Here is a 15000-nt window from a genome sequence, read left to right as displayed (position 1 = left end):
CCTTGAAAGGTGCTTGAATGTGATGTTTCAGAAGGTGTGGGAACCCTGTGTCTGCCTGTCTGCCTGCCTGCCTGTCTGCCTGCCTGCCTGCCTGCGTGTGTGTGTGTGTGTGTGTGTGTGTGTGTGTGTGTGTGTGTGTGTGTGTGTGTGTGTGTGTGTGTGTGTGGTTCTGGCTCTGGCTCTGAGAAGAGAGCAGCACTCCATTCTGGGTATTTATAAAGCGTTACTTAATGAATTACCTGGGTATCTAACACGTTTTCTAAATTACAAGCTGTGTACCTACAGCACTCGTGCACATGACTCCTTGGTTTTAAAACAATATTCCCTTTGTTTGGACAGAAGTGGGTATAATTGCATTTGAATATTATGCCCCATATAAATGGAATAACCTGCAGATCCTGATAAAGTTTAATCATTTGATTCCATTTAAGCACTTCAGAAGCCTTCTGTATGACTCTGTGCATTCTGAATGTCCATGTGCACTTTGATATCTGGTCTGGTATCTGCCATTCTGTTTCCTCTGTTCATGTCAGTTTTACTGTGTATAGTTGTAGTTTTTTACTGTGTATAGTTGTAGTTTTTTACTGTGTATAGTTGTAGTTTTACTGTGTATAGTTGTGTTCTTATGTAATCAGGGCATCATTGGAAAAGAGAGGTTGCTCTCAACTGGCCCTCCCTGGATAAATAAAGGTGAAAATAAATAAATAAATAAAGGGTTGTCATATTTGCAGGGTTGTCATGGTTGCAGGGTTGTCATGGTTGCAGGGTTGTCATGCATGGTTGTCATGCAGGGTTGTCATGGTTGCAGGGTTGTCATGGTTGCAGGGTTGTCATGGCTGCAGGGTAGTCATGCAGGGTTGTCATGGTTGCAGAGTTGTCATGCAGGGTTGTCATGGTTGCAGGGTTGTCATGGTTGCAGGGTTGTCATGGCTGCAGCGTTGTCATGGTTGCAGGGTTGTCATGGTTGCAGGGTTGTCATGGTTGCAGGGTTGTCATGGTTGCAGCGTTGTCATGGTTGCAGGGTTGTCATGGTTGCAGGGTTGGAGACAGAGACTGTTAGAGAGAAGTGGGGCATGATCAAAGGAATACACCCTACTCTCCTGGAGCGAGAAGGGGTGTGTGTGTGTGTGTGTGTGTGTGTGTGTGTGTGTGTGTGTGTGTGTGAGGAGGGGGGGGGGGGTAGTGTTCCTGAGGAATATCCCCCATGACCAGAATTACCAAACTGAGAAACCTGCTGGAGGGAGAACTGCTTTCTACCTCCCCCTCCCCCCCCCTCCTCCTCCTCCTCCCCCTCCTCCTCCCTCTCCTCCTCCTCCTTCTCCTGTTCTACCTCCCCCAGCCTCCCCTGGTGTTCTACCTCCCCCAGCCTCCCCTGGTGTTCTACCTCCCCCAGCCTCCCCCTGGTGTTCTACCTCCCCCAGCCTCCCCCTGGTAGTGGTGTAGAGGCTGTGCGTCTGTTCTGTGTCGGAGCGCGTTAGTGCGGTTGCCGTGGTGACGCGGCTGTCGCCCCCGGTTACGGGGTGACTGCGTCCAGTGTTAAACGGCTCTGAATGTTTACTAACACGGCTCTGACCCGGCCGCACGCCGCGGGCTGTGTGTGTGTGTGTGTCTGTGTGTGTGTGTGTGTGTGTCTGTGCGTGTGTGTGTGTCTGGCTGTGTGTGTGTGTGTGTGTGTAGGGTATTTCCAGTGTTAATTGAGTGAGTGAGTGAGTGAGTGAGTGAGTGAGTGAGTGAGTGTATGCGTGTGTGTGTGTGTGTGTGTGTGTGTGTGGGTGTGTGTGTAGGGTATTTCCAGTGGTGTTAATTGAGTGAGTGAGTGTGTGTGTGTGTGTGTGTTGAGACAGCGACCGCTGTGTAATGCTTTAAACAAGCCTGGCTGCAGATGTAGATGCAGATCTGATATCTGGTGACTTGGGACAGCGGCCTACAAATCTGTGGAAAGAGGCCAAACAACTGACAAGATAGTGTTCAGTGTCTATTCAGCTGTGACTGGTCGTCTCTTCATCTGGAAACACAGATGCACCTTTACCCTTAATAATAATAATAATAATACAAATAATAACTTCGTTTTATATAGCGCCTTTCTCAAACCCAAGGACGCTTTACACATTAGACAGACAGAACAGAAAGAAAAGCAAAGAAAACAAAAGACATTAATAGTGACAAAACTACACTAGGGGCCAAAGGCTTTTGTGAACAGATGCGTTTTGAGGGCCCTTGATGTGCTTATGGTGGCTCACCCTCTGTTGCTGTTAACACCTCCTTTTAGTCCGATTTGGATCTTGCATGAAATGTAACCTACTTGTCAATCCAAATATAGCATTAAACTGTGTGTGTGTGTGTGTGTGTGTGTGTGTGTGTGTGTGTGTGTGTGTGTTGTTCCCAGGTCTAAGTGTGTGTGTGTGTGTGTGTGTGTGTGTGTGTGTTTTGTTCCCAGGTCTAAGTGTGTGTGTGTGTGTGTGTGTGTGTGTGTGTTGTTCCCAGGTCTAAGTGTGTGTGTGTGTGTTATCCCAGGTCTAAGTGTGTGTGTGTGTGTGTGTGTGTGTGTGTGTGTGTGTGTGTGTGTTATCCCAGGTCTAAGTGTGTGTGTGTGTGTGTGTGTGTGTTGCAGGTGAGCAGGCTGCCGGTGGAGAGCTGTGGTCAGTACAACAGCTGCAGGAGCTGCCTGGGCGCCGGGGACCCCCACTGTGGCTGGTGTGTCCTACACAACAAGTAAGACTCTCACACACACACACACACACACACACCAAAGAGAGAGAGGTCCAGAGGTCAGCCAATGGAATGGCCAGCCCTCCCCCTACCCCCCTCCTCCCCCCCTCCCCCCCCACCACCCCCACCTGGTGAGCAGCACAGGAAGTGGCAGGTGCCGCGGGCCCCAGATGTGCTGCTTCCTGTCTGACCCCCAGAGTGGCAGCTGGTCAGCTGGTCAGGATATGGCTGGCCCTCCTCCATTACTCCCTCCCTCCCTCCATCCCTCCCTCTCTCCTTCCCTCCATCCCTCCCTCCGTCTCCGGCCTGTCATCAGGGTCATGTCTGAGGCCAGATGGATGGACTGGGACAGGACAGGAGGGACTGGGGAGGGAGGGAGGAAGGGAGGGGGAGGAGGGGAGGGAGGGAGGCAGGGAGGCAGAGGGATGGGGTAAGGGAGGGAGGGAGGCAGAAGTAGGGAGGCAGAGGGAGGCAGAGGGAGGGCGGGTGGGCGGGTGGAAGAAAGTGTGATATTTCTATGTCCTGTAGTTCTGTTTTAAATGGTTTATAACATCTGAGGCCGTATTTCCCCTGTGGGTTTACCTGCCCAGGGACTGCTGATGTCATTTAGCTACCCAGCTAACTCCGCTAACTCAGGGAGACTCAATGACTGTCCATTGTCTTTTTAAGATAAACAAATAAATAAAAAATAAGACCAGAGGGAGGGAGAGCTGAAGGAGGGAGGGAGAGAAGGAGGGAGGGAGAGAAGGAGGGAGGGAGAGCTGAATCAGGGCTGGTGGACTGAATGGTGGATGGAGAACAGGTTTAGGGTCAGGGTCAGGGGTCAGGGTTAGACGTCTAAGTCCAGAGGTAGATGAGACCAAAACGTTAACAGAAGACATCACAGAGGACCGACCGCTGTGGAATTTAAGCTTTCCCCCCTCCCCCCCCCTCCCCCCCCTGTCCTACAGCACCTTAATCAAGATAGCAATCTTTAATTAAGATCTACATCTCAGATTGATGGAATAATTAGCATAGATTCTGGCAGCGGCGGTTTGAAAATGACGTTTGTTTGCATATTAATGAGCTGGTCCCAAACCCGCCTCACATGACCTTGTGACAGACACAGCTCAGCACGTTACTGAGAGATCAGACGGACATGAGGACACACACACACACACACACATACACACACACACACACTCACACACTCACACACACACACACACACACACACACACACACACACACACATACATACAGGAGAGGGAGAGAGGGGGAGAGGAGGAGAGGGAGAGGGGGGGAGGGAGAGGGAGACGGGGGGAGGGAGAGGGGGGTGGAGGGAGAGGGAGACGGGGGGAGGGAGAGTGAGGCAGACAGAGACACAGACACACACACACACACTCACACACACACACACACTCACACACACTCACAAACACACTCACACACACACTCGCACACACACACTCACACACACCCACACACACACACACACACACACACATACACCCCCCCCCCCCCCCCCACACACACACACACAAGCTCCACTTACTCCCTCATTTCACGGTTGTGTAGCTGTATTCAGAGCTGCATTTGGGCAAAGTCAGGCAACTCTGAACCCTCATCTAAAGACTTACCAACATGAGCCTCCCTCCTTCCAGACAGCAGCGTGACTGAGGCTGGGGAGGCCGGGGGAGGCCGGGGGAGGCCGGGGGAGGCTGGGGGAGGCTGGGGGAAGTAGGAATCGGAGGACAGTCTCATTGTGATGCATACATGGTCTATAATCCCTCCCTGCTCCCTCAGCCTCTCCTGCTGTGGAACACCATAGCTGCCTTTCACCTGGGAACGACAGTGGTGTCAGGTAGCGTAGCCTAGCGTAGTCTAGCGTAGCACTCCTGCATTGCTAATGTTTGTAGTTACTTTATAGCTCCTGTCGTTAGCTGTAACACATCAAAGGTTAGGGTTAGCTGTAACACAGGGGCTAGCTGTAACACAGGGGTTAGCTGTAACACAGGGGCTAGCTGTAACACAGGGGTAGCTGTAACACATCAAAGGTTAGGGTTAGCTGTAACACAGGGGTTAGCTGTAACACAGGGGTTAGCTGTAACACAGGGGTTAGCTGTAACACAGGGGCTAGCTGTAACACAGGGGCTAGCTGTAACACAGGGGTTAGCTGTAACACAGGGGTTAGCTGTAACACATCAAAGGTTAGGGTTAGCTGTAACACAGGGGCTAGCTGTAACACAGGGGCTAGCTGTAACACAGGGGCTAGCTGTAACACAGGGGTAGCTGTAACACATCAAAGGTTAGGGTTAGCTGTAACACAGGGGTTAGCTGTAACACATCAAAGGTTAGGGTTAGCTGTAACACAGGGGTTAGCTGTAACACAGGGGTTAGCTGTAACACAGGGGCTAGCCCTAGCAGGTGTTAGCTCCTCAGTGCTAATCTGCAGCTCCATCACCGCCTTCTTTCCTCAGGGAGCTGGGTTGCCAAGTCTTTTTTTTTTAAACACCTCTCCCTGCCAAACACACACACACACACACACACACACATGCACACACACACACACACACAGTCTCCATAGAGACTATCTCTTTGACCTGCTTCTCTCTGGTTACTTGTTGTCTGTGCTGCTCCCCCTGGAACCCTTAGCCCCGGGCCATGAAGCCCTGCTGGGGAGGGGGGGGGGGGGGGGGAGGAGAGGGAGGGGGGGAGGAGATGAGGGAGGAGATCGGGGGGGGGGATAGGAGGAGAGAGAGGAGGGGGAAGAGGAGAGGGAGGAGAGAGAGGAGGGGGAAGAGGAGAGGGAGGAGAGAGAGGAGGGGAGGAGGGAGGAGAGAAGTGAGAGGAGAGAGAGGAGGGGGAAGAGAGAGGAGGGGAGAAGAGAATGAGAGAGGAGGAGAGAGAGGAGGAGAGGGAGGAGAGGAGGGGGAGGAGAGAGAGGAGGGGAGAGGAGGGGGAAGAGGAGAGAGGAGAGGGGGGGGGAGGAGAGGGAGGGGGGGAGGAGAGGAGGGAGGATAGGAGGAGAGAGAGGAGGGGGAAGAGGAGAGGGAGGAGAGAGAGGAGGGGATGAGGGAGGAGAGAAGTGAGAGGAGAGAGAGGAGGGGGAAGAGAGAGGAGGGGAGGAGGGAGGAGAAAAGAGGTGGGAGAGGAGAGAAGAGAAGGAGGAGGGGAGAAGAGAATGAGAGAGGGTGAGAGAGAGGAGGGGGAGGAGAGAGAGGAGGGGAGAGGAGGGAGAAGAGGAGGGAGGAGAGAGAGGAGAGATGAGAGAAGAGAGAAGGGAAGGAGAAAGGAGAGTGGGGGAAAAAAACAAAGAACGTGCACCCTGGGAAAATGGTCTGTGTCTGTTACTGTGTCCATGGCAACAACAGGAAAGCTGGAAGATGGATGAGCGTGTGTGTGACTCAGAGCAGCTTTGTTAGGCGACGTGTCAGCGCTATCGCTAACTTCCTGTCTGTTACTGCAGCGCTATCGCTAACTTCCTGTCTGTTACTGTGTCAGCGCTATCGCTAACTTCCTGTCTGTTACTGCAGCGCTATCGCTAACTTCCTGTCTGTTACTGTGTCTGTGCTATCTCTAACTTCCTGTCTGTTACTGTGTCTGTGCTATCGCTAACTTCCTGTCTGTTACTGTGTCTGTGCTATCGCTAACTTCCTGTCTGTTACTGTGTCTGTGCTATCACTAACTTCCTGTCTGTTACTGTGTCAGCGCTATCGCTAACTTCCTGTCTGTTACTGTGTCAGCGCTATCACTAACTTCCTGTCTGTTACTGTGTCAGCGCTATCGCTAACTTCCTGTCTGTTACTGTGTCTGTGCTATCGCTAACTTCCTGTCTGTTACTGTGTCTGTGCTATCGCTAACCTCCTGTCTGTTACTGTGTCAGCGCTATCGCTAACTTCCTGTCTGTTACTGTGTCTGTGCTATCGCTAACTTCCTGTCTGTTACTGTGTCTGTGCTATCGCTAACTTCCTGTCTGTTACTGTGTCTGTGCTATCGCTAACTTCCTGGCTGTTACTGTGTCTGTGCTATCGCTGACTTCCTGTCTGTTTCTGTGTCTGTGGAGGGGATAGCGCTATCACTAACTTCCTGTCTGTGTACTGCAGCGCTATCGCTAACTTGCTGTCTGTTACTGCAGAGCTATCGCTAACTTCCTGTCAGTTACTGTGTCTGTTACTGTGTCTGTGGAGGGGATAGCGCTATCGCTAACTTCCTGTCTCCTCTGACGCTGTTTATTTCTGCGCGGCGTCCGGGGGGACTTCATTAAACGTGACACACAGTCATCATCACACGCTACACCTCCGCTGTCACATGACATCTCTGGTCCTTTACCTGCTACAGAGATCTGCTGAAGGCTGAACCAACACACACACACAGACTAGTGATGCTCCGATCTGATCGGCGCCGATCGGTATCGGCCGATATGGCCTTGATCGGTTTTGATCGGAGTTCTCAAAACGGCCGATCAAACATGACCGATCAGTTTACAAAATGGCGTCGCCAGTCTGGAAATATTACACAGTGTCGGAAAGAGACAACAAATATGCCGTTTGTAATGTCTGCTCAAAAGAAATACCTTGCGGAGGAACGCACGCAAGGTCTTTCAATACCACGAATATCATACGGCATTTGCTGCGTTCGTCGATTCGCTCAGAGAGCGCCGAAGCGCACACTGGGCTCGACGTCATAAAGGGACCGAGTGCTTTGATTGGACGAGAGGCGTTCCACGAGTGCTGGTCAGAGTTCCAGCGCGACTTCACGAGCGTAGTGTAGGTAGTGTTCACCGACGTCATGTGACCCCGCGAGCAGGAAGTCACTTGGCCCATAGCAACAACAACTATTAGCGTGTGAGTTTTAGGTCTTCCTCTGTGCACCTTGCACAAGTGTAGATAGCGAGCGACTTTTCAGCAGCAGGACATATTTTAGATGATAAGAGGAACAGGCTGAGTGCCAAAAACGCTGAGATGCTTGTATTTCTCAAGGCTAATCTGCCAGTGATGCTGCTTAATCAGAAGTAAGGTTTGAGTCTGAAATCTCCTTAGGTGCAATGTTTTGTTTTTTTGTTTTATTGATTATTGCTGACTTGCTGTCTTATCTCCTCCTAAATATGACTTGAAACTGACTGACTTGAAACAGTATTTTATATTTGGCTATAGCCTGTTTATGTTGCAGTTTAGTTTGGGTATGTTTATTGTTCCTCAGGAAAGCTACAGTTACAGTATAAGCTCCAAGTTCTCTAAGAGCCCCTAGTTCCTCTCATTCGAGTGGAATGTTGCACATTTGATGTGACAGTGTACATTTTATTTATTATGATTTTTATTTTCACATTTTATTTGTTTTTCCTGAAGTAAGCTACAGGTGGTTGTGAATTCAATAAAACAGATGGTCGTCAATTCATGATACTTTCTCATCTCCTAATTTCATTTAAATACTTAATATACAATGTCAATGGTGTTAAGAATAATTTAAAACATAAATAATGCTACACAATAAATAGAATGCTTCAATTGCCATTTTCGACGCTGTGATCGGTGATCGGTGATATCGGATCGGCAGATCACTGATTCCAGTGATCGGTGATCGGTGATCGGCACCAAAAACCCTGATCGGAGCATCTCTAACACAGACACACACACACAGACACACACTCACACACACACACCACACACACAGTGGTGGTGGGGAGGAGGAGGAGGAGGAGCGGAGGGAGAGGAGGGAGAGGATGAGAAGGTGATTCACTGAGAGAAGAACAGAGGAAGAGATTATGAGAGAGGAAGAGTGGATGAGAGAGGAACAGAGGATGATAGAAGGGTAATAGAATAGTAGAAAAGGACCAGGGTGAGTTTGGTCTGTAAGTAATCAGATATTGAGCTGCGTCCTGTGTGATCATCACCCTCCCAGAGAGAGAGGGAGGGAGAGAGGGAGGGAGGGAGGGAGGGAGGGAGGGAGGGAGAGAGATAAAGATTTCCTTGGTGCAAATGAAGCAACACTCAACATGAGGTTTTCTCTTCAGGTTAATGTAGGAGCCTTCTGTCCCTCTGTCCCTCTGTCCCTCCCACCTGACCACCTGACAGCTCTGTACCAGGAGAGACTGGTCACCTGACAGCTCTGTACCAGGAGAGACTGGTCACCTGACAGCTCTGTACCAGGAGAGACTGGTCACCTGACAGCTCTGTACCAGGAGAGACTGGTCACCTGGTCACCTGACAGCTCTGTACCAGGAGAGACTGGTCACCTGGTCACCTGACAGCTCTGTACCTGGAGAGACTGGTCACCTGACTGGTCTGTACCAGGAGAGACTGGTCACCTGACTGGTCTGTACCTGAGAGACTGGTCACCTGACAGCTCTGTACCAGGAGAGACTGGTCACCTGACAGCTCTGTACCAGGAGAGACTGGTCACCTGACAGCTCTGTACCAGGAGAGACTGGTCACCTGGTCACCTGACTGGTCTGTACCAGGAGAGACTGGTCACCTGGTCACCTGACAGCTCTGTACCAGGTGAGACTGGTCACCTGACAGCTCTGTACCAGGAGAGACTGGTCACCTGACAACTCTGTACCTGGAGAGACTGGTCACCTGACAGCTCTGTACCTGGAGAGACTGGTCACATGACAGCTCTGTACCAGGAGAGACTGGTCACCTGGTCACCTGACAGCTCTGTACCTGGAGAGACTGGTCACCTGGTCACCTGACAGCTCTGTACCAGGAGAGACTGGTCACCTGACAGCTCTGTACCAGGAGAGACTGGTCACCTGACTGGTCACCTGACAGCTCTGTACCAGGAGAGACTGGTCACCTGACAGCTCTGTACCTGAGAGACTGGTCACCTGACAGCTTTGTACCAGGAGAGACTGGTCACCTGGTCACCTGACAGCTCTGTACCTGAGAGACTGGTCACCCGACAGCTCTGTACCAGGAGAGACTGGTCACCTGGTTACCTGACAGCTCTGTACCAGGAGAGACTGGTCACCTGACAGCTCTGTACCAGGAGAGACTGGTCACCTGACAGCTCTGTACCAGGAGAGACTGGTCACCTGACAGCTCTGTACCAGGAGAGACTGGTCACCTGACAGCTCTGTACCAGGAGAGACTGGTCACCTGACAGCTCTGTACCAGGAGAGACTGGTCACCTGACAGCTCTGTACCAGGAGAGACTGGTCACCTGGTCACATGGTCACCTGACAGCTCTGTACCAGGAGAGACTGGTCACCTGGTCACCTGGTCGTTGGTGATGTGTTGAGTCCATTTAGTCATCCGCCAGACGAGACAACAAACTGGGGGGGGGGGGGAGGGAGACATTTGAACATAAATCTCTGCCAGTCCAGGAGGTACGGAGGAGGCTGCAGTGTGATTGGATGAAATCTCATTCCTGAAAACTGGAAGAACATTTTCAAAAGCAACAGAACATCAGTAAATCTATAGAGAGAGAGAAAGAGAGAAGGGGGTGGGGGAGAGAGAGAGAAGGGGGAAGGGGGTGGGGGAGAGAGAAGGGGGGGGGGGGAGAGAGAGAGAATGTTAAGACAGAGAGAGAGAGAGAATGTTAAGACAGAGAGAGAGAGAAGGGGGGAGAGAGAGAGAGAATGTTAAGACAGAGAGAGAGAGAAGGGGGGAGAGAGAGAAGGGGAGGGAGAGAAGGGGGGGAGAAAGAGAGAGAGAGAGGAAGAAGGGGAAAGAGAGAGAGAGAAGGGGGAGAGAGAGAGAGCATGGGGAGATAGTAGTGGTGTCTGCTAGTCTTTGCATCTTTAATCAGGCCTTCCCATCCCCTCCCCAGACATAAGGCTTTAATTAGAAGTAAACAAATCATTAATGGAAGGTTGAATACCAGCTCAGCCAGAGACATACGCCCTTCAGCAGGAGAGACCAGCTCAGGAGAGACCAGCTCAGGAGAGATCAGCTCAGGAGAGATCAGCTCAGGAGAGACCAGCTCAGGAGAGATCAGCTCAGGAGAGATCAGCTCAGGAGAGACCAGCTCAGGAGAGATCAGCTCAGGAGAGATCAGCTCAGGAGAGATCAGCTCAGGAGAGACCAGCTCAGGAGAGACCAGCTCAGGAGAGATCAGCTCAGGAGAGATCAGCTCAGGAGAGACCAGCTCAGGAGAGATCAGCTCAGGAGAGATCAGCTCAGTTCAGCAGGAGAGATCAGCTCAGAGACCAGCTCAGGAGAGATCAGCTCAGAGAGACCAGCTCAGGAGAGACCAGCTCAGTGAGATTAGCTGGTGATGTTTAGCGACAGCCTACCAGCTGTGCCATGGTGTGCTAGCATTCTCTACTGGGGAAGGGGCGGCTGTCTCAGGAGGTAGAGGCTGAGGCTGCATTAAAAAGTTGAGGACCACTCGCATGGAGTTGTGAGACACAATACAATTCATAGCAATACAAATTAAAAACGTACATTCAAGTACTATTACACTTTAACTATTACACAACAAATACCATTGACATTACAATAAAATACAATATGTAAAAGCAATGAAATATGTAAAAAAAAAAACGTACGACTAACTGACCCTGACACATCTCACAGACGTGTTGCCTCTAGAAACGTCTCAATATCCGCAAATACCCACTTCCCAGCATCCTCCAGGCCTTCAGGAAACACAGACATCGGTCTCCCTTTCTCTCTGGCAGATGGAGTAGGAGGGGGATGTGGAGATGGGCTGATATGCGGCATTAACCCGCCCAGCGACCGGAGGAGACCAGGAAGAATAAAAACACATTTAGTGGAAGTGTTATTGTCCTGGAGTCAGACAGACAGACAGTCAGACAGTCAGACAGACAGACAGACAGACAGACAGACAGACAGACGGCGGGCACAGAGATGTGTTCACGAAACAGTCGGTACCACTCGTCCAGACCGATTGGTTCAATTAGCAGGAGAGGAGAAGGGCTGCGGCTACGCGGTGTTAACCTTGAAGAAGGGGAGGATTCTGGGACATCTCTGATTTGGCTCAGAATGAAAAAAGGTTAATTTCAGCTCGGTGGTTATTCAGGCCAGGGTACTTTAATATGAAGGGTCTATGGAACAGCCTGTTCAGCCTGTTTACATCAACAGCCTTTCAACCTGTTCACATCAACAGCCTTTCAACCTGTTTACATCAACAGCCTTTCAACCTGTTCACACCAACAGCCTTACAACCTGTTCACACTAACAGCCTTTCAACCTATTCACCAACAGCTTTTCAACCTGTTTACATCAACAGCCTTTCAACCTGTTCACACCAACAGCCTTACAACCTGTTCACACTAACAGCCTTTCAACCTGTTCACATCAACAGCCTTACAACCTGTTCACATCAACAGCCTTTCAACCTGTTTACATCAACAGCCTTTCAACCTGTTCACACCAACAGCCTTACAACCTGTTCACATCAACAGCCTTACAACCTGTTCACATCAACAGCCTTACAACCTGTTCACATCAACAGCCTTTCAACCTGTTCACACCAACAGCCTTACAACCTGTTCACATCAACAGCCTTACAACCTGTTCACATCAACAGCCTTACAACCTGTTCACATCAACAGCCTTACAACCTGTTCACATCAACATCCTTTCAACCTGTTCACACCAACAGCCTTACAACCTGTTCACATCAACAGCCTTACAACCTGTTCACATCAACAGCCTTACAACCTGTTCCCTAAGTGTTTCAAGCTTCAAGTTCCCAGTTGTATTGTTACACAAGTATAAGAGAATCAGACAACAGGCAGAATTTAGGATGAAAAAGTGACAATAGTACAGGACAATAAGTGACATATAAGACAGGAGACAGTTAGCAGCACAGCTAGTAATACCAAGCTGGTATACAGCTGATCCAAACACTGTGATGAACCCTGATAGAAGCTTTCTAAAACATGTTCTACTTGTTTAACTGTTTAACTGTTTAACTGTTTAACTGTTTGTGACTCTACCCTGCTACTCTGCTGTCTGCTTTCTCCTCCTCTCTTTCTCTCTTCTTCTCTTCCTCTCCTCTTCTCCCCCGCTGTGTGATCTCTCCTCTCCTCTCCTCTCCTCTCCTCTCCTCTCCTCTCCTCCTCTTCCTCTTCCTCCTCCTCTTCCTCTTCCTCTCCTCTCCTCCTCTTCTCCTCTCCTCTCCTCTCCTCCTCCTCTCCTCTCCTCCGTGTGTGGTTGTGTTGTGGTCATGTTGTTCCTGGTGGTAGTGGTGACCCCTCCTGACCTGTGGCCCCTCCCCTTCCTGCTCCAGGTGCTCCAGACAGGAAGCGTGTCAGAAGTGGGCGGAGCCACAGAGGTTCACCTCAGAGCTGGATCGCTGCGTCGACCTCACCGTAACCCCCGACAACCTGTCTGTCACCTCCGCCTCCACACAGGTAACCCCCCCCCCCCTCCACACAGGTACCCCCCCCCCCCTCCCCTCCACACAGGTAACCCCCCCCGGCCCGTGTGCTGTGATGACCTGTGTGTTGTTAGGGGGTTGGGGGGGGGTTATTAAGCTGTCATTAAAGAGGTCAGGTATTAGAATACCCTCAGTGTTTCCTCCAGGATTTTCCACATTAGTGGCGGAGTGGTCAGTTTCAGATTTTTTTTCCGCGTGCACGCGCATAAAACGCGCACTGGCGCTCAAAACAAAGACGTCATTTCACCAAAAACTAGAGGGTGGCAAAAAAAAATATTTAAATAGCGATTAAGTCATTAAAGCCGAGCAGGTGATTTGATATAGAAGGTGATCAAATACCAAGATATCCTACAGCTGCAGCAGAACATGCGGAACGCGCATGACACACACACACACACAGAAAGATCATCAGCTCATCGAATATGAAGTACACGAGAGATAATCAGCTCATCGAATATGAAGTACACAAGATTACACATGGAACCGGGAACGCGCATACAGCACTGAACAACATCCGTAGAATATAAACTTGTGACTGACAGTCACATACATATTAAATGCTTTATTTATGTCCACATACATGTACAATTCTAAAGGACATAAATACTAACAGTGCATTTTGATATCATGGAAACAATCTGTTAATTTAATTAATAATTTTGCCATTTAGCAGACGCTTTTAATCCAAAGCGACTTACAATTACGAATTACAGGGACATTCCCCCTGGAGTAACTGAGGGCTAAGTGCCTTACTCAAGGACACACTAGTAGTGGTGTGGTTTCAGGCGGGATTCGAACTCACAACCTTCCGATCACAAGTCCAACTCACTATCCACTAGACCACCACTACCCCGTTACACCACAACCTGTTACAGTAATGCTGAGCCAACAACCAGTTCTGCCACACACTGGATGTTATTTACACCAGATGATACCAGTGGGTTGACAGATACAGTATCAATACTGTAAAACAGACAGTATTCAGCTTATGGGTACAGGAAGCACCGCCTTCTCCATATTGAGCGGCTACCAATAACAGCGGATACTGAGCAATATTTTGCTAACTGTTTGGCCCTTCTCTTGGGTAGACCAGCCATTTGAAGGCCTCTAACAACAGACTTATGAACATGGCCCAGGCTGCCAAATATGAAAACTAAAAGTTGACATCTGTAGCCCAGTTGTGATATGGCCTGCTCCAGCTGTTGGTATTTTAAGATTTTGGTTAAAAAGGCTTCCTCTAGGCTATGGTCAAAGGTGCAGCCAACTTCTAGAATAAGCACCTCTCTGTGATTTTCGTTGACAATTACAACATCAGGGGTGTTTGCTGAAATATTAGAGAACACTCCTAATGACTCTTCGTCACTACACAAACCGAACATGCTGGGCTTTACAGTGGAGTGCTTGTACAGCGTTGCGGCAGGCCTGAATATGGAAAAGACACCCTCTGAAATCAGATCCACAATTCGATCATGCCTACATGTATGTAGAGCCCTTTCTAAGCATGACAACCATTTAAGATGTGGGGCATGGTTTCAGTTATCTGCTGGTGACTGTGATGTATGCAGTGTGGGCTACACACACACACACACACACAATGAAAGATCATCAGCTCATCAATACGAAGTAGGCTACATGAGAGTACACGCACAAAACCGGCTAACTTTTCTGTTTACACAAGTAAAATCACAGTGTGGCAGTCAGATGGAGCATTCGGTAAACAACCGACAGCAAGGTAATGCTATCAGCTGAGTTAAAGAAAACCAACTCTTACCTTTGATGACACCGACATGAGTCGTTCTGTTCGTGGTGATTTTAGAGGCAATAGATTATTTTTGCCCCGCGCATATTGCTATGAATAGTTCGAAGCTAGCGTTAGGTGCGAGGCTGCTCGGTTAACCCATTAGCGGGAACATTATTTGTTTCACAAAATAGGCTGATTTAGTTGACCATGAACATCAG

At 49.7% G+C, this 15000-nt stretch overlaps 1 protein-coding gene across 1 annotated transcript in view; it reads left to right on the top strand.

Annotated features, from left to right (window-relative positions):
* plxna3 (plexin A3) overlaps nt 1-15000 on the top strand; it is a gene marked incomplete at both ends in the record, with an annotated part of 131111 nt that overhangs the window by 59280 nt on the left and 56831 nt on the right. Inside the window, 2 exon segments of the mRNA XM_080527515.1 lie at nt 2612-2712; nt 12892-13015. Of these exon segments, the coding sequence (XP_080383641.1) occupies nt 2612-2712; nt 12892-13015 (225 nt within the window).

The sequence above is a fragment of the Nansenia antarctica genome (genome assembly GCF_963989245.1).
Source record: "Nansenia antarctica genome assembly, chromosome: 3".
Classification (NCBI taxonomy): domain Eukaryota; kingdom Metazoa; phylum Chordata; class Actinopteri; order Argentiniformes; family Microstomatidae; genus Nansenia; species Nansenia antarctica.
The sequence above is the reverse complement of the archived record's forward strand: the minus strand, read 5'-3'. Positions and strand labels throughout refer to the sequence as shown.